Source organism: Thunnus maccoyii, chromosome 8 (assembly GCF_910596095.1).
Source record: "Thunnus maccoyii chromosome 8, fThuMac1.1, whole genome shotgun sequence".
Taxonomy (NCBI): Eukaryota; Metazoa; Chordata; class Actinopteri; order Scombriformes; family Scombridae; genus Thunnus; species Thunnus maccoyii.
The window spans coordinates 11,811,881-11,832,213 of record NC_056540.1 but is presented as its reverse complement, the minus strand read 5'-3'; the positions used below and the strand labels follow the sequence as shown (position 1 = coordinate 11,832,213).

Sequence of the window (20,333 nt, the reverse complement as noted above, 5' to 3'; positions counted from 1 at the left end):
GAAAAGAAAACCAGAGCCACATTTATCACAGGTTCGTACACTGCCATCTGTAGGACTTCAGACAGAAGTTCAAATAAAACAACACTGAACATCATTTGTGGGTTCATGTTTGCACTAACTCTGTGTATTTAACCCTTTCTCAAAATACTGTAGTGAAAATAAACATTTTATATTTTCTGTCATGGTCTCTGTTTCTTTTTCAATGAGTTATCATATTCATAAAATAAATGAATCGCAACAACCTTGCAACAACTTCACTAGACATGAAAGATAAAATTTCACTTTAGTACTCCTTGTTAAAGTTACTCACTGACACAAAATGCCAGTGTTAAGGTTATTATTACTTACACCTCTGCATTTCCTGCTATGACTAGTCAAAATGTCAGCCATAAAAAAGGCCTGTAGTCTCCCTGTGTTAGTGTCTATATCCATTATACTTACTGTAATCTTCAGCGCAGAGACTGCTATTAACCCGGATGCTCACGTATTACATCCCATGATTACAACCTTTGTGATTCTAGTATAGCTGTTTTGTTGGGAAGGGGAAAAAATGATATCAATGTGTAAGATATCACACATATCTTATCACAACTCAAAATGTGAAAGGCTTGCAAGAGAACTGCAAATAAAGTGACACACATTCTGCAGCTGCACACTGTGGTTTAGGGAGTCAGTATTCACAAGCTAAGCAGTTCTCTTCCACAACTATTTTCTAATATTATTTGTAAGATTAATATAAGATAAACAATAGGCTATATGACATTGTTAGATAAAACTCACTTGGAGTGGGGAGATTAACAACAATGTGGTCTGTGAACCATGTAATCAAAATACTATCTTTTATATCCCTTTCCCCTCAGTTTTGCATGAATGAAATGATAAACCTGTGCAATATCTGCACAGAAACCTGAAATATTGCACTTACACTCCCTGTGCTCAATTTTGGATTAAGGATAATTTTGCCATTCCTTATTTTGCTGTGGAACAAGTGAAGTGAATCCCTGCAGTGAGACACAAGAGGCCGCTCTTGAGGTGAAAAGGGGAGAAAGCCAGCGCTGTGGTTTCCTTGGTTTGACAGCAGGGGCTTGTTGTACAGCACAAAACAACAAGGATGAAGATTTCAAGCGACGATGCAGCAGCTACAGAGATAATCGAGGAGACGTTCAGCTGAAAGGCCATCAGCTTTATCTCGATCTCCCGGTGTGTCCAAACTAATTTAGCGTCCAGCAACGTTGATATCGACTGAACTGCAGATGAATGTCTGTGCCTTAAGTGTCCCTGGATTTGTTGTTGTTAGCTGCTAATGCTAACCATAGAAGTTGCGAGCTAGCTGGCCTAGCAAGCTAATGGTTAAAGCGAGGAAAAGACTTATAATGTTTGTTTTACTTGTCCGGGGAGTGAACTCGGCGTTGTTTAGCTAATGGAGCCAGCTAACATTAGCTTCAGTAGTTCAAGAAGTGCAGCTTTGGCAAAGCTTTTCAAGTACCAACCGTAGTAGTTAACTTAGCTTGCCAGTTAGCCACTATCCTTGGAAGAATGAGTAGAAAACATCATCATTTTAAAGGAGCCGAAGTCAGCTGCTGCGTGAAATACTTCTTATTTGGATTCAACATTATATTCTGGGTAAGTAAACACACTCTGTGACCTGTTTGCCTCACGATATCATAATGAAAACAGCGCTTATGTTGCTAACTTAAAGTAACATTAAGTTAGCTCAAATAATCAGGTAAAGTTAGCTTAAGGTTAGTACCGTTGGTGTTAGTGAGTTATGAAGTGAAATGATTGTGTAAGTTAGTTGACTTAATTAGAAAACTATTAAATATGCTTTTTTAAATTTTGGTTTGATTGTTCTTTATGTGTGTAAAGTTGCATCACAGATTAGCTTGTTAACTTGATTGACCTAGAGGAAGTTTAATTTTTTCCATGTAGGACAGTAGTAAAGTCTTAAGGATTAGCAGAAAAGTTCTTGCCGTGACTCAGAAATATAAAATTTCACTTTCACATTTAGCAAACCTACTTATTTTTAAGCAGGACACAAAATTAGCACCAGCTACCAGCCAAATGCTGGTAAAATTAGCAAGTGGCTGGTAGATTTGCTTCACTCACCAGCTAAAAAAAACCCCAATGGTAATCTAGTGAGTGGCTAGTGAAATCTGAACATTCACTAGTAATTTGGCTGGTGGACAAAAAAAGTGGATTTTGCACCTTGTTTTTAAGTCTGTTTCTGTATTGACCTATGAGCAGCTGAAACTTTCCATTTTCTGAATGGTGGTGGATAAGTTAAACCACGAATATTACCAGCTACTTTGATACTTTTTTGTCTAACATTTCTTCAAGTGTAAAAGAGTTTGTGATGATGATTTGAATATCGGATAGAGTATCTGATGGAGGAGGCAAACTAAGCAACCACAGACAAAAGCGGGTCTGGTGTTAGTTTCTCTCCGGGCCTTGACCTGGCAGTAAGCATTGGCACCATTGTGTTTGAGGTTGAGAAATGGCATGAGTTTCATCTGTATTGTTAGGCCAGTGGCAAGTGAGCCCACATCTCCTTTACAATGCCTCCTCCCCTCCATCTTTATCCCTCCTCAGTCTGAAAAGTTCCTCTGTTCAGTCTCCGTCACCCCTCCCTCCTCACCCGTCTGCATTGCCTCTGACCGGCTGGTGTAGTATAATGTCTGTGAGTGACTGAAGGAATGGCGTGTCTGTGTGCCCCAGAGGGTCTTCCCACACACTGTTGGGAGGAAAAGGCCACACGGTCCTGAATACCACCCAGCCCTCCTTTTTTCAAGCACCCTTTTCACTCCCTCCACCACTATAGTGCTCGGGCTCTGCGGGACAGCATTGTTTCTCTCGCTAACACACCCACAAACGCACAAAGGGCGACGGTGGGAACAAAGACTGGGTGGGGGCGCCGGGTGTGATTCTGTGTTTTCTCCCCTCATACAGTGTGCTTGTTCTGTTGGACTCATCAGGCACATGGGATCCACATGCAACGGGCTCTCTTCTTATTCCTCATCCTTTCGTCACCACCTCCTCATTCCTCAACAGTCCCCTTCAAAATGTAGGAGTATTACATTACACCATACCTCTGTGGTGGTGTTCTGTTTTTGTTTTGTGTGTGTGAAACGGCAGTAATATGAACTTCCAAACATGCCACAAGCCAGAGTTTCCTAAAGAAATAAGAATAAATACATTTTACAGTTCAGGTCACAAATGAAAAATACTCTGTAATTCAATTTGACTGAGCAATCAACCAGGAAATATTGAGTCATAGGGCTTCGGTGTTGTGTCTGACTCACATTGTGTTCTTTCAGACGGTTTGACACTCAGGCCAAGCTAACACAGTCCTGTGTCTGAGCTCCCTCTGAAACTGTGTGAAACAAGTTCCAGCTCGCTGGCTGTTTCCGTTAATAATCACTAGAAGATGTTCTCCTCTTGTCTGTGCGCTGCGAAACTGGATTTGACAGACAAGCCAGCGCATTGCCGAAATAGAGAGAGATGGGGTTTATTCTCAACAAATCAACCCATTTGTCTCTCCTGTAGTGATCTTGTCAGGCTTGAAAATGCTGCCCAAATTGAGACAGAATGCTTGTAAGACCCTAAATATTGTGAACAAAATAGAGCAATAAAACCTTCTTCTCTGTGTGAATTCCTCCAGCGCCCAAGCTTGCTGTTGACAGCCAGGCATTCTCACCCAAGAACAACACACCTTCTCTCGTCCTTAGAATAGACACATTCCTCACATCCACTTAATTAATCACATTTTCTGCCTGAGCTGCTGAAATGTTTGGAAGCTCTGCATGCTGTAATTAAGAGCTTGTTAAGCTGTAACCAAGTTGCTTAGTTGGTTGGAGGCAGGCTGTGTGTTATTAGCCAGCTACAGCTCTGTAGCTGGCTGCTCACATTTGGCACTAAAAGGCACGTTGGGTGATCCCATCACAGGTGGACAGATGTGTGAATGCAGCTATGTGAGGTCTCATTTAGATACTATGTATGAATTCTTGACTAGTGCTGCATCTATCAACTACTTTTACTGTCGATTAACCTGACGATTATCTTTTTGATCAATCCTTTAGTCAATAAACTGTCAGAAAATAGTAAAAAAATCGTAATTTTCCAGAGCCTAAGCTCATGTCCTCAAATGCTTCTTCTGACTAGAAGTCCAAAACCCAAAGATATTCCTGTTAACAATGATATGAAACAGAAAAACAGCAAATCCTTTGGTAGCTAGTTTTAGTAGCTGGAACCTGCAAATGTTCTGCATTTTTGCAGAATAAATTACTTGAACGGTTAATTGATTATCAAAATTGTTGGCGATTAATTTTCTGTTGATTAATCATTGCAAATGTGTGTCTAATTGCAAAGGAGCACTACCTAGTCAACTTTTTTCTGTATGTTTGACATGATAAACATTCTGAACACATTCGATATCCAAGACAAAATACTGGCTGTTTGCTATTTTCTAGGGCAAATGTGTATGCTTTTATGTTTTGTTGTGTTTGCCATTGCCCACAGATAAAATCAAATGTGAACAGGGAAGCAAAGTCCACTCACAGGAGGATTTCTCTTTTTTTTATTTGTTCTGATTTCTGTTCTGATACTCTGTGTTGACTGCAGTCTATCTCAGTTCGGAGGCTGTTTGCACACAATATCTGGTTATATCTAGATACAAGATAATAGCTCTGAACAGGACCTTAACTTCTCTCGATTATAACCCAGGACTCGACTGTGTAGTCTATTCCACTCGGATATGTTTTGACCCTTAACTGCAATTCAAACTCTTGTTGTAGTTACTGTAATAATTAATCAGCCAAATCGATACGTTGGTATTGCAATGTCAAGTGCGGAGGAGTGCCAATGCAAAAAACATTCTGTGAAGTCACATTTTGTTCGCCCTGTTGGCAGTGCTGTTCACATCATATCATCAAGAATGACTCCGTTCACGCAGCAGGCCGCATTAGAAATGCAGTATTTGGAAGTCAGCAAAAGGGCAGTCACACTTAACTAAGTCTATACCCTGTGCATTCGTGTGTGTGTGTGTCCAGAAAGCGTGGAGTTTGGTTTGTCTGCTAGTTAGTTGAGGTTAATGGGATCAGCTGGCTTAGGGAGGCATCTTCCTAAGTGTTGATAATCTCTACCTCCACATGGGGAGGAAGCCCTCACATCGGGACTCACACTTCTCACAGCAGCACTTGACTGAAAAATAACCTGAACAGCCTGATTTGAATAAAGAGGCGGATACAAGGACATTGAGTTCCAGACTTTATTTGCCCAGCGATAACACATAGAATCACAGTGATGAAAGCACAGGGATTAGATATTAGGATACATAAGAAAAAAATTAAACAGAAGGAAGGGAGATAAATTACTTACTAGAGCAGTTGAAATTTAGATTGGCCTTTAAAACATCTTATCCTCAAACAGAAGCAATGAAATGTAAACTAAGCGAGAACAAACAACGACACAACACTGTGCTTTTCTTGATTTTATTGCTCAATTGTTCAGAGATATAAGGAGATGAATGTGGATTTCATGTCAGATTAGCATCTAATGTCACATTTTCACATTGTTGCTCATCTACTACTATTCAGTAAAGGGCGGGATCGACAGAGTTTAGCACAGGTTGTATGTTTCACTGCCACCGACCGACCTGCGTTTGACTCTGGCTGTCAACATTACACTGTGGGAAAAGTTAGATAAAAAGGAAATAGTGTGACTACTGTACAAAGGCAGGTCCAGTTCAGTTTGAATGTACTCATTCAGTCAAATTCACTTCAATCGAGACCTTATTGTCCCGCGAGGGAAGTTTGGTTTTCTGATAGGGCTTCAAAAAGCGCAGAGTAAAAACAAATACTGTGGGTTATCGGAATATGCTTCTAGGCTTACACGTGAAGAAGAATGATAGGCTTGTACAGAAAGAGACGCTTTATAATACAACTCAGTGATACGGTGAGGTAATGTTTGGACAAGTCTCTTCAACAGTTTGATCAAAAAGAGAGGAAATATTGACAGTTACCCAGTTTGAAATTCAGCTGAACTTGGATGTCAGACGTTTCAATTTTGGTTAAACAATTTTGATCAGCAGCTGTCCTTTCTAAAAATGGGGTTGAGCTACTGCTTTAAGCATTAATTTTTATTTTCTAAATCAAAGTGGATGGGATAATCACTGACTGAGAACCAGATCCAGAAATAGTAAGCCCAAATGACAGGCTACCAAGCACGGATCTCTCCATAGCTGTCTCACTTAATGCTGCCTCCAAGGTTGCCTCGAGCTATGGCAGGGGGGAAATACAACTTGATGTGCATTGAAGTACTTTTGACCGGAAATAATAACAAAATTGGCCATATAACAGAAGTACTCTTCTGGTAGCTGCCTGATGTTTTATTTTAGAACTACTTCATACTGCAGAACCAGAGTGAGGAAGCTTTATTGGATAAGTTCACAGTAGAGAAAAACAGGATAGATGGGAGGAGAGGGGGATGTGTCTCAAGTCCATACTGAAACACCAGGGCGTCTTGAGCAATCAGCCAGAGGCAGCAGCTATAATTTACATAAAATACTGCATGACATATGACACATATCAGTCATGTCATGTTTGTATGACTTCTGTGCTCTCTCTCCCCTAAATGTTGCATTTCTCTGGTAAAATAAAAAATCCAAGTCACAATATGTGGATACTTCTTAAAGCATTTGAAGGCAGCAATAGATTCAGGTAATGTTTCTGTTCAGATCCAAAATTAATCTCTCCTTGATCATCTTTGGCTAATTATGACCATTTTTGATTAAATTGGTGAAGCTATAATTCACTGTATCAGTGTAATCTGCACGAAACTGAAAGATAATACAAGCTTTCATGTGTGTCTATTATAATCCACCAAGGTTTCATCAAGTAGTTAATTTCCTGTTCAGGACTGAGCAATGGTAGTTAGACAGGAAACCACCAACCAAGTGTTTGTGTGCAGGCATTCACAAGAAAAAGTTCTTTAACAGCTTCAGAAAATATAAAACAATGTAAAACACAAGTTTTGTCCCCCTGGGCAGGCTGCAGTAAGAAATGTGAGTTTAATGTCCTTAGTGGGACTGCTACAGATTGGCCATCAAATCCTCACAGACAGAGGCAGCAGATTCCTCTCATTTTAGCGCTTAATGTCTGATGTTGGGAATGGTAATAGTTCTGCATTTCCTGACATCATGTTGAATGATTTTTTTGGCCTTGAGTGATTAAAAAAAACAAAAACATTATTGGCCAATTGTGGGTAACATCCCAGTGACTGAATAAATTCGTGGGACCACCTGACTCTACCATTATTATTGGTCTCCATGAAGCTAATTTGCAAAGAAGGCGCAGGTGCAGTTTAGCCTTCAGGTTTTCTCAAGGACACTCATTCACAGGCTGCGTTCTCTGAAAGATCCACGCTCTGAATTGGAAAGCAGTGAGAGTCACAAACTGCAGCCAAGAAGTTGCACCCTGTTCTAAAACACGTACAGGTGTTGTTTTGTCCCACAAGGATTGACAGCGCCTGATGCAAGAAAAGATTCATTTTTCTTTTGAAAATAAAGTTTGACTGCTGTGCTCGCTGCTTATGACACAGCCAACTGAAAGACAACTTTATCTGAGACTGAGATTTATATGGCAGTAGACCAGATTGAACTGTCATATTAGTTAATTCGCAGATTATCATCATGGAAATTTGTGTAGTGACATTTTTTGCAAGAATAGATGGGTAAAATGTCTCATCTTGATTGACTGAACTTAGTTTTACTGAGCTGTGGCAAAAACATCAACAACACAGTATCTCACAGATGAACATACAAAAATTTATTTTTAACCTTTTTAAGATTTTTTTTTATATTCTTAATGTTGGCTTATCCAGAGAGCCATAATACAACACTGTCAGCTGAGTCCTCTGTCATTGCTCATTAAGTAGATGTTTTTATTTACAGTTTGATACAATGGTAAATGAATTAACTGTTGTCCTGAATGTACTCAAATTCCCACAATAACACTGCGTCTATCTGAAGATAATCTTGTTAGAGCTGTTCACAAACTCTTGCATTATTTAATCTCCCAAAAATGTGTAATTAATTAAGAATAATAACTAATTACAGTTGGTAATTATCAATGATGTCCAAAGACCTGTTCTGTAAGATTATACCCTAGAAGGAGTCGTGTAAATGTGGTTTTCATGCTGTAAAATGAGTTGTTTTCTCCATCATTTCTCTTTTAATCTATGCAAATTATTTAGAGTCAAAGGCTAAATGCTTTAATACTCCCTCTCCGTCAGTCTAATCTCTTCTACCTGATCTCTGCCTTCTTACCTTCACTCTTCTGCATGTCACTTTGCAGCAAAAGCCACCAAACCCTTCACTACAACTGCTTATGTAACCACCAGGCCAACCCAGCAGCACCCCCCTCCACTTTGCTGCTGGTGTTGTTTCAGCATACTGCCAACATTGTTGGTCTTGTTATGTGTGTGTTGGTTGCTATCAGTTTACCCGCTTTCCCCGATTTAATCAGCTTCCCAACAGTATGATTTAACCTGGTTTCAATGGAACTATTATATTTCAGCCCCTGCCATTAGATTGTGCTTGAGTTTTGTCCATCATGAATGACATTTTGTGGCAGCTAAGCAGTTGATAACATTACATGAGTAAAACCACACGCCCAGAAATGGATGATTTTCACTGGCATGTAGTCTGACTGCTATAATCCTGAAGGCTTAGTGCTGTTTTTGTCTGAGTTTGGATCTTTGCATATGGTGGCCCAGTACTATGGCTGTCTCAGCAGTTACCCAAAGTTCTCCTTTTTTCATGTTGTAAACTGTGAGCCCTGCATTCATCCCTCCCCGGGACAGGAGGCTAATACTGGAGGGATTATCTTTAACTCTCAGGATATCAGATCCTCCAACCTCGTAAGCGGCCCAGTGCAATGACTATAACCTGCAGATGTAGTGATTCACTCTGTCCACAACAAGATATTTTCTCAGTATTCAGTTTTGTTTAAAGACTCCAAAAAAAACAATGTAAGTGATGAGGTTGTACCTGAAAACTATGACGTTATTGAGCGATTTCTGTATTTGTGTTTTGTTTGGGCTCTTCCCATGGTTTTCTTAAGTGGGTTAGGCTATGTTGGAAAAACGTGATATCATGTACATACTGTAGCAATAATAAAAATCAGAATCAGAGGACAGTTGTTGAGTTGTTTGCTTATGTTGCTAGGGAGATACCGCCGTAAAACAAAGATTATCATATCACACCCACATGATTCTGATAAAGCAAATTAACTTAAATTTTGGCTGTTAAATTCATTGAGTTATACGAAACTATGGATGTTTTTTTATATCTTTTAACTTTGTATGTTGCATATGTAGTCATAATTTTTTTCTATTGAGAAATACATGTTTTCATGAAGCCTACTTTTAACTCAGGGGAATTAAATGGGTCTGACTGATGGGTACTGCCTCTTTCTGTCTGACAGTTGCTTCTTCTGTGTGTTTTGTTTTACAGTTACTAGGAGCAGCATTCTTGGGCATAGGCCTGTGGGCATGGGCGGAGAAGGTAAGTCTAAACACATGCATGCAAACACACAGTGGTGAAGTACAGCATGATTACCTCAGTAGAATAGCTCAAATTCTTCCCCATATTTCTACTGGAATTAGCTCGAAGTACGATTTGCAAGAGAGCTGAAATGAAAACAGGGCTGTTGAGAGTATGGGTGAGAAAAAAATAGAAGCACCGTTGGTGTAGCACTTAAACGCATATTACCTGATAATGGTCCTGGTAAACGCATATTAGTCGACTCACGATGCTAATTATGCTGCGGCAGCTCAAGTGTGATGTGTGACTGTTGAAAGCTCTTTGAGCCATTAAGTAGCAAATGGTCAAATTGTTTTTCCAATACTTGCACAGTTTTAACAGAAGCTACAAATAAGGAGCCTTAAGGACAAAATTACAAACTCATTTGACTCATCGCCATCAGGAATCCAGTGTCTTCGTCTGTCACAAAACCAATTAGGCCTTCATTTTGCAAGGAAACTGGTTACCGTTTGTTTTCCACAGTATACTAGCCACAAAGGTCAGGTTCTGCTATCGACCTCACGTGCGCAGTAGATCATGGCAACACTCAAAACTTCCCCCAGTCGAGTTAACAGTTAGTTCATTAATTAGTTTTGAAATTGTACCAGGCGGTTCAGTAAATGCTGCACCAGCGTAGAAGCATGTACTGATTAGTAACGTCTGGTCATGAACTCTGTGCAAATAGCCCTGCATCGGAGTACCTTTGTGGAACAGCGTGAATAATTTAAAGGGATTAGGCCGAATGATGAATAGCGGCTACTGGAAAGGCATAATGGTTTGAGTTTGGGTCTCAGTGACTAAGATGATTACTTTCATGCCTGCTGTTTTCAGCCAGACTACATTATAGTTTTAGGGCCCCATGCTTAAATTCAAATGAAGGCATTTTAATCTGCATCAATGGCATAAAACCACAAGAACGCAGTGTTACCTCTGGCCCATATTTGTCCCCTAGCTCAGTGTCAAAAATACAGGAAGAGATGAATAATGATCATACATACATACAAGTTTGTGTACTCAAAAATAAACTTCACCTCAAAACACACTATCCCATTACATTTATTAACCTTCCAGTGACCCCGCACTTCAGCATTAATGTGTACACTATTGTACATGCGCATTTACGAAATCCCTTTGTCAGGGCAGCATGATGCAGACCAGAGACTGACAGGAAAACATGTTTGATACACGGTGACCTTGAGGCTGTGAAGGCAGGATGTGCAGAGAGGAAGGACAGATGTTTGTTTGTGGACGTTGGCAGAAAACGGTGAACTGTGCCTTTCCTGATAAAAGTTTCTTACTGGACAGAGATTTTCCAGAGAATGAAATTGTATTGTAGATAAATTGATAAATGAAACCCTTTGGGGGATTTGTTATTTTATTTAGAAAGCAACATACTTGATAGATACCATTCTAATCAAATAACATTATTGCCTTTTAATACATTTCTGCTGCAGCTGGCCTCCTGGCTGTGTCAAAAGTTGAATTCTCACTATTTCACTTTGACATGAGAAGCTCTTTTCAAGGTTAACCATGTGTTTTTGTAGAGTGAGAATTTTTTTTTGTATTAGAGAACTGATAGTAAGGTTTGATTTTGGAAGCTTTATAGTCAGACTTTTAACCACTGTCTTTTGTCTTTCTTCTTCCCCCCCCTCAGGGTGTGCTGTCCAATCTGTCATCCATCACGGACCTAGGGGGCTTCGACCCCGTGTGGCTCTTCATTGTCGTAGGAGGGGTCATGTTCATCCTGGGCTTTGCCGGCTGTATTGGAGCACTCAGAGAGAACACTCTACTGCTCAAATTCGTAAGCCAGCACCAGACTTTCCAAGCACAGACACCATTTCAACCAATTCACACCCCCTTAGATCTGCAGATCACACCAGTGCCGAGGCCGCCAGTGTAGCAGGTGTCATTTTGACTCACCCAAGCCAAATGGTGTGAGTGGTTGCATGGCACCAATGTGTGTTATCTCATTGCTGAATCAAGCTGCTGCGCCTTTTTGATCTCTAAAAAGCTGATAATTATTCTGAAGCCCAAAGCCATGACAACACCATTTTGGGAGTTTTGTTTGGGCTCAGCTGTATTGATAATAACATATGACTAACGGGAGACAAACTTGCGTTGTTGCTGGCTGCAAATCTGAGTAGCTATTAAGTCCAGCCAATGTCCATTAGCAGCAGTAAGTCAGGCGTCAGAGTGAGGAGCTAATGTGACTGTTGTGCATTTATCATTAGCCTGTCTCCTCCTACATTTACTGTAAAGGGATGATATAACGGTACCTCTGGGACTGCGGTTTCACTCAGCAAACCAGACCTGCACAAAGATGTTGTCCTTTTAATTTTTTTTTTTTTTCTTACAAGAAATGGTAGGAAAAAAATGTTATTAGTGGTGTTCAATTGTGATCCTTTACAAAAAAGGGTTTTCCTAGGCGCACCCAAATTCCCTGATTGAAGTGACAGATTTATTGTTTTCTGTTTGTGTGTGTTGACTCCTGTGTTGACTCTTTTGCGTCATGCGCTTTTCAGTTCTCTGTGTTCCTGGGTTTGATCTTCTTCTTGGAGCTAACTGCGGGGATCCTTGCCTTCGTCTTTAAAGACTGGATCAAAGACCAGCTCAACTTCTTCATAAACAATAATGTCAAGGCCTACCGGGATGACATTGACTTGCAGAATCTCATCGACTTTGCCCAGGAATATGTGAGTCCACACCTACTGACTGAAACTAGTGTGTCACCCACAGTTAGAAAAATATATAATTTCCAAGTAATAGCTTGTTTTTCTTGGCTGGAGGAAGTCACTCCCTTCTCAAGACTTTTTTTTTTGTGTTTATATGTGTTTTTAAACTGATGTGGAAGACTTTCTCAGTCCAGGCTAGAGAGCAGAATGAGTCAGTCATTCTGGAGGATTCTTCAATTGTGGAGGAAATCTCATGATAAATGTGATTGTGTGTCCCTCAAATGATTATCCAATGAAATGAATGAAACAGTTTAGATAATTGTCACCCGTGTGTAAAGGCTGGGTTCTGTCATGACGCAAAGGCGATTAGATCCGCTGCTGTCTCACCGGTTGTGTCTCACAATCAGTAGTCGCTACCTGCCACAGTCAGCTGGCTACACACCCCAGCAGACCTGAGCCAGGCTCTCAGGGCGGTTTCAAGACCAGATCAGAGAACGTAAATCTGTATTCTAGTCCTAGTTGGCAGTTTAATCTCTGCCTTTTATTACTGTCTCAGTGGTCGTGCTGTGGTGCCCACGGGCCCGATGACTGGAACCTGAATATCTACTTCAACTGCACTGAGCTGAACCCCAGCAGGGAGCGCTGTGGAGTCCCCTTCTCCTGCTGTGTCAAAGACCCTGCGGTGAGTCACCTAACAAAAATAATACATGATGAACTGAATATAATAATATATCCTGATTTGAATTAATAACCTGGCAACTGCAGTATTTCTGTCAAGATTTTAATATACAGTATTTAGCATGCTCAGAGAATTTGTTCAGGATGTAGTTTAAAAGAGACAAGATATTGATTAAATGATGTAAAAAGTCATGTTAAGAGTCATTGAACACGTCAAACACTGACCAGTAGAGGAAATAGTGATGGTTTAATCTGATTTAACATCTTTATGTTGTTTTTACAGGAGGATGTCATCAACACGCAGTGTGGTTATGATGTTCGGCTTCAAGGGGTTGGTATCTCTAAACATGTTTTTATCACTATCACAGGTCTCTATATACGTAACCCTATAATTGTTTTGCTTCACTCTTCAGTTATTAACTTCTCAGGACCTAACTCTAAAAAATAATATTGTGCTTTATGATATTTTTTAAATAAATGTAGATAATCTAATAAAACAATAGCGGGTAGAGAGAACCAGTTCTCCTGCAGTAGTCAGTGGCAGTAGTGGAGCATGATTGGCACACAATCCCTGCCTGTCAAGTTCAAATGACGCAGAGCTGCCAAGTGGAATTACTCCTGAGGGCAATTTGATTGACAAGCTGCAAACCTGTTTGATTTAAATTATCTGAGCTGTTGAGGGCGCAGTGTCAGTCACGTTCATTTTGTACTGGGCTTGATTGCTTTTCTCAAACCCCTAATGAAAATGAAATGGATGAAATAAAATAACTATGAATAGAACAAATCGAGTTAAGATTAAACAGCATTTTTACTTAACACTAACATTCTCTGTAACAAGATGTGGAAGATGTTTTGTAAAACAGTCATCCTGAGAAGCAGTTGGCCAAACAGCAGACACAGAGAATGTATAGGGTTAAGTAGCACACAGGCTCCTCTGCGTGCTTCTTGCCTTAATAACAGATTGTTCTTCTAACAGGGATAATTAGGCTCCAGTTATAGCCTAGAGAGCAGCCTTACTACACTCTGTAATTGGCAACTCGGTGGGTTATGCCAGTCCGTTCCCTTTTCCTCTGTGTGTGGGTGTGGTGGTTACAACTCGCTGCACTGCAGTCAGAAAGATTGCTGTTGCTAGGCGCACTGCAATACAGTGAACCACCTGCCACTGAGTTGGTATGAATTAATTTTCTCTGTGTGCTCTCCTTGCTAACGCCCTGGCCATTGATATTTTGCTGAAACTATCGATGATGTGCAGCAAGTTCCTGTGCAGCTTGTTTATGGAGTGCAGGCCGGGAAAGAGGAAGAGCAGGAGACATGGGGAGGACAGCAGCACAACAAAGGCAGCAGGCTGAAATAGCTTCTGAGGAAGTTCACAGCCAGAACAACATAGTGTTTCCTGCTTTTTTATTGGCTGCCAAGGGGCTTCCTTTATCTCTCATTGGTTAAAAGCTAGCTTTCAGATTTTGCAAGAGAACAAAGGGTTTGCCTGGTTGACTTGGTCTTGAACAGTAACAAAGAGAGCATTGTACAAAGGCCTGTTCACACCCATTCATACCCCGCCTTTGAGCGTCTTTGCAGCATCTACATTACACCTTTTTTATATCCATCTCTGAATGACTTATGTACATTGTCGACAAAATCATACAACCCAAACAGTCATCTGTCTGCTAACAGGAAATAGCCTCTGCCTGTTTGTTCAGTCCTCACAGGGTCCTCAGAGAAACTGAGTACACAGACTTGATGTTCTCCATGATGTCCAGACACTGACACGTTGTAATCTAAGAGTGACTCAGCTAACACTCACTCCTCAAGCCTTTTCCTGCAGTGAAGGAGTCAGTGGGCCAAATGCTACCTCCAGTGTTTGTTTTGTCTTACATTAGTCATAGATCAGAGTTCAGATGGTTGTTTAAATCATGCAGAAAGCCAATGTCCTGTCTGAGAGGTGATCATTGCCACTGTTTATTTTCTCTTAATGTCATTTACTCTGGTTTTTTTTGTTTGTTTTTTTTAAAGGAGCTGGATCGGCAGAAATATATCTACACCAAGGGCTGTGTGGGGCAGTTTGAGAAGTGGCTTCAGGACAACCTGATTATTGTTGCTGGGATCTTCGTTGGTATTGCACTTTTACAGGTAAGGTGACCTTTTTCATAGAATATTTTACTGTCTGGCTTTTACATGAGGCAACCTAGTGCATTTGAAATTAGTTTTTTTTTTTTTTTTTTAACCTTAAACTAACATTATGGGGTTTGATCTTGTGTTGTCACTGCCATCTAGTGGTGAGAACAGGCAACATCGAGCAAACCTCTGCAATACAGCAGTCTTCTCTTTTTCAATAGTAACATCCATATTCTATTGACATCACGTCCTGTGTGGTTTCCTCTCCAGATTTTTGGCATCTGCCTCGCTCAAAACCTGGTCAGCGATGTCAAAGCTGTCAAAGCCAACTGGTGACAGGAGGGGTGAAGTGCGGGAGCCGCACCCCTCAGGCCCCGCCAGGTCAACACAGCACACAAAGCATCCCGTCCAGCTGTGGACGCAGAGCCAAGAACTCTGTCTACTTTGCTACCAAGCTAAGTAGCACATACATACTCACACTTGCATATGTGCAGACACAAAGAGTTTACCTCCCTGTTTATCACTTGAAGGGGGAGAAGAAAATATCCCACACAAACCAAGCAGTCAAACACTTTGTTTACCACTCAGCTGGGATTTTCCTTAAATATACAGAGGACGACAGTCCTGCCTACTTCAGAGTTAGTCTTTTTATCTGTTTCCTCAGATTTTTTTTTTCTTTGGACAAGTGTATTTATGGGGCGCAGTTGCACAAGGACTCCTGTCAGCTGGGAGATTGGAAGCCATGGATGAGATGACAAAAAAAACAAAAGAAAACAGACAAGTCCTCTTTTTAGGCCAAGCGTTACATTGTCACAGAGCCACTGTCTGCCCAGCAAGGGATTGAACATTTCCGCCTAAAAACAGCCTGTTTTTAACGAGTTTGTCCCCAATTCCTGCTGTAGAGAATCGTGGGTGGCTGGCCGCCCGGCCAATAAACGCATGGATTCCTCTGCGTGTCACTTTCTCCATCGTGACCTTTTATGACCACTGATAGACTCTGAACACTGGCTGGTTAAGTCTGTGACTCCAAGTCATTTCAAACTCAAAATGTAAAAAGTGCCATTAATTTCCAGTGAGTCTCCTTACTGTTCTTTACATATAATTTCTGCACCCTGCCCCAGAATACCTCAGGGCCTGGCCTAAAATATATGCTTTCTGCTACCGGTTCAAAGCATATCTATTTTTTTCCATCCATGTCTGTTGAATTTAGATAGACTAACTTAATGCAGAAAAACACTGACAGTTCCTCGAAAGTCGCCCTGTTTGCCCTGCAGTGATTGTATTATCTGTTGATTTACTGAAGGATATTATATTGTATTATATGGAAAGGCCTGGTTAGGATCGTAGGTCTACGTTACACAGGGAAAAGGGTTACATAGTAGATATTGTTGTTTATCTCTGAGCATCCCTCAGGCACATGGGATTGCTGGTTTGGGGCCTTTTTACTTGACCTATGTTACCACATTTGTCTTACTCTTATATTTTGTCATCTGCATATTGAAATAAGAAAATATGTTTGATGTTTCATCATTTCCCGTTATTTTATAGACAGAGATTTTTATCCTGGGTTCATTGTTTGACTTTAACTGAGAAATCGCTTCTTATTGTTGATGTTGTTCACAGTCTTAATGGAGACCAAATAATATCAGCTGGCTACAAGCTAACTGCCAAGGTTTTGTCTGGCTACAATTCTGACTTTATTAGGAATGCTAACGATAGCAGATAGCATTTCTAGGTAGCCAAAATGTGAATTTATTGTCCCTTTATGTGGGAAGTGCCAGTTTAAATGAGAAATCAAACAAAATGATAAATGTTAAAATATTGCTTTTATCTTTTAATTCAGTGTTGTGTCTTTTGTTTGGACGGTTTTTAAATAGAATAGTCAATACAGCTGTTATCTTTGATATTAGAAATGGTCCCAATATAACATGAATGCTGCTTTAACGTTGACTAGTTTATTGATGTGTAGTACAGTAACCAAGCTAACAACATGTCTCACATGATGGCATTTTAACAATTTGTAATGTTGTTATTGTTTCCAGGCTGAGGAATAATTCTGATTTCTCAAGTTTACACTTTTTACTCAGCTTATGTTGCCCTTTATTATAAAAAAAAGTCTTGTCTCACCTTATAAGTTGTTCATTTACTTTGAAGAAGTGCATCTTTTCATCCTCACAAAATGGTTCTGATACAACAGAGTTCACTTGATGATTTCATACATTATTGTCTGTATTTAACCACTACAGCTGTTTAGATACACAGCACCGGCAGAATTTGGGTGGGATTTACTCGACCACACACTTCCTGTAGGAGCAGATCCATACACACATACACACACTCATTCAGCCAAATAAAAAAACAAAACATGTTTTGAATCGCAACACACACAAGTTGAAAGATGAGTAGCATTATTATTCTGTGAGCAGTATACCAAAACTACTTCTTGCGTCACTGAATCTGTCTGTAGAACATATATATAGGAACGCAACATGTAACGGCACCTTATGATCGCATGTCACATGTTGCTCTCGCCCACACGCTCCCTTTTCAGAACAGTACCTGTTCTGACTGCACCTGTTTCGAAGGCTGTCATTTTGATGTATTTTTAAACTCGGGTGTCGGTTTGAAAAAAAAGACACACGCAGTCAGTCATTTGAAATTTAGGCGTTGAATGTGCGAGTAGAATAAATCCATTGCTTGCAACGTAGCAGCAACAGCACAATGCGTCTGCAGCAGAGTGACTGAGCACTAATGACTTCTCTCACTTTAGATGGATTGGTTTCTATAAGAGAAGCTTCATTCATTTCAGCGCTTTAGGTGTAATCATTCGGCGAGAGCCTCGAGCAATCGGAATAGACGGCCTTTCCTTCAGATCAAACATAGAAACATTTACAGGATAAAATGCAACTTAAAGGTCTTGTAAATTCCCACCCAAAGTCGCCACGTTTGCCTGATGTGACAGATTTTATTACTCTTTTTTTTTTTTTTTTTTTTTTCCACCATCCTGTTATTCGAAATGTGCGTGGGCTTCTTTGATATCACAAAATGTTGTAAATCAATCACTCCCGCTCAAGTTTAGAAGATCAGGATGAAACCAGTGTGTGTTTTTTTTTTTTTCTTCCCATCCCTCCACACCTTTGGAGTTTAGTTCTTTTTTAAAAATGTGGGTTGAAACAGATAATGTGTGATTAATTAGTTCAGCAAAAGCTTTGAAGTGTGTTCATCTTTTTTAGAAATCACCCTTAATTGGAAGTGTTTGCTCAGGGTCTTTAACATCCCTTACCCTTCATTTAAAAAAACAAAAAACCCCTCTGCTTATGCATGCGAGAAGATTCTGTCTTGTTCGTGATAAAATGGAGGGCTGCTGCCTTTTTGAGGGATGCTGAAGATCTGGCTGAAGGCAGACGGAGGCCACGGGTGTCAGTTCTGCTGCAGCATTGAGCTGCCGCTCTTAAACAAAAAGCTCTCCCGCTCTCTGCAGCCACAGCCTTATCTGGATGGATATGCCAATAATCAGACAGTCACCTTGGTAATAAGGACAATAATGCCATAATAATCTGTAGCAGCGTGGCAGGACTTTAATATGCAGACTCTACAAAGGTGACTCACAGGTTTATTTTAACAGCTTTTGGTTGTTCTGGTTTTGTATTCCTTTTATTGTAGGGGAAATGGGAGGGAAGAGAACAATGCTAATTAGCTTTGTCCTTTATCATAATGGCCTTGCATCATGAAACACCCTCTTAATTTCTCCGCTTTCCCCTGTAGGCAGTTAAATCATTCCCGAGGAGGAGCCTTATGCATACCATGAATGTATAAGTCAGTATCAGCATGGACCTACCGCTCTACGCTTAGTTAGAAATTCTCTTTACCCTTATGCAGCGCAATGCACAACAGAGATGAAGTCAGGAATGTGAATGAAGAGTCGTCTTTAGCGACGTTTTAGATGTTATTCTGGTTTTTACATTTTTAAAATGTTCTATTAGTGAGCATGAAAGCAGATGAGCATTCCATTTCTTCTGTTTCCAGGCGTGTGTGCAGACGTACGTGGACATTTTATATGCAAAAGCATTTTTAATCACCAGAAACAACCAGTTACAGTCTTTTAATGTCTCTTCAATAGCTGCAAACATGATGGATGATTCTAAATATCATTAAAAATCATCACTTCTGTTCAGATTTTATTGATATAAAACTTCTTTTTTTTGCAACATGTGCATTTATAAATGATTTGACTGAACTTCTTTAAATTTACTTTACACATATAATAGAAAGCGAGTGTCATTGTGACTGATAATATGACCTGTGATTTTTTTTTTTTCAAGCTTTTGAAGTCAGCTAATATCTTAAGGCAGTTCTGTTGATATTTCTCACAAACGTGGGCGACACTTCAGACGTTCACAAGTCTTACCTCATCGTGTGCGGACGCTGGCCGCATCAGAGCACAGCAGAAGCAGAGTAATTGACTTGTTTGTGACCGTATTAACAGCAATATCACAGTTGTTAGCACTGACATTTCCATGCCAGGTCATGACATTTGATCAAGACACAAGTGTGATCTGACTGGAATGACAAGTTGATGATGGGTGTTACAGATTTGCTCACAGTTAAGGAGTATGGATACAGTAATACATGATCTTTTAGCCACACAGAAACCACTATAAATGTCTTTGTTGAACTGGGACACAAACGGTTTTCCTCAGTTTTACTTGCAGTATGTCAGTCTTCAACAGAAACAAGCTGATATCTATCTATTCTCTCAGTTTAGACCTGCCTATTCTGATGGGTAGCCTTGTAAAGAAATGTTGTAAATAAGTATGAAAACTGTGGGACATGGTCTGTTACACTGTATATTGTGTTAAAATATGCCTCTTTCATATATTAAAGGATTTATGATAACAAGAGTCGTGTTCTCCTTTTTTAACTTCAAAATGTTTGACTGTAATAACATTTATTTATGTATTTCATGTTTATTTGTATGGGGACAAGTATATAACATGAACTAATGCCACATACCACATCATGTGTAGCCTAAGCTCAACATGAAAATACATGGAACAGCACAAAACAAACAATTTACCAACAGTGATGCATTAAAAGTCGACAAGACAAGCACCAGATCACTCATGATTACATGACTGATCCCTCTTTAAAAACTGTTTCGATTTGAGTTCCCAGCCATAATCCATTTTGAGTTCTGTGAGTAAAATGTTCAACATGTCGATTCCCCCGAATAGAAAAGGTCGTCTGTCCAAGTAAGGATCTACAAGAGGGCACCTTACAGTTCTCAGTAAACC

At 40.1% G+C, this 20,333-nt stretch overlaps 1 protein-coding gene across 1 annotated transcript; it reads left to right on the top strand.

The window, feature by feature from the left end:
- The first annotated feature begins 999 nt into the window (after positions 1–999).
- tspan17 (tetraspanin 17) lies at positions 1,000–19,940 on the top strand. The gene is made up of 8 exons (XM_042418975.1): positions 1,000–1,623; positions 9,509–9,559; positions 11,232–11,378; positions 12,100–12,270; positions 12,806–12,931; positions 13,211–13,258; positions 14,938–15,054; positions 15,310–19,940. The coding sequence occupies exons 1-8, from the start codon at positions 1,537–1,539 to the stop codon at positions 15,373–15,375; spliced, it is 813 nt and encodes a 270-aa protein (XP_042274909.1). The 5' UTR covers positions 1,000–1,536; the 3' UTR covers positions 15,376–19,940.
- The last annotated feature ends 393 nt before the right edge of the window (positions 19,941–20,333 follow it).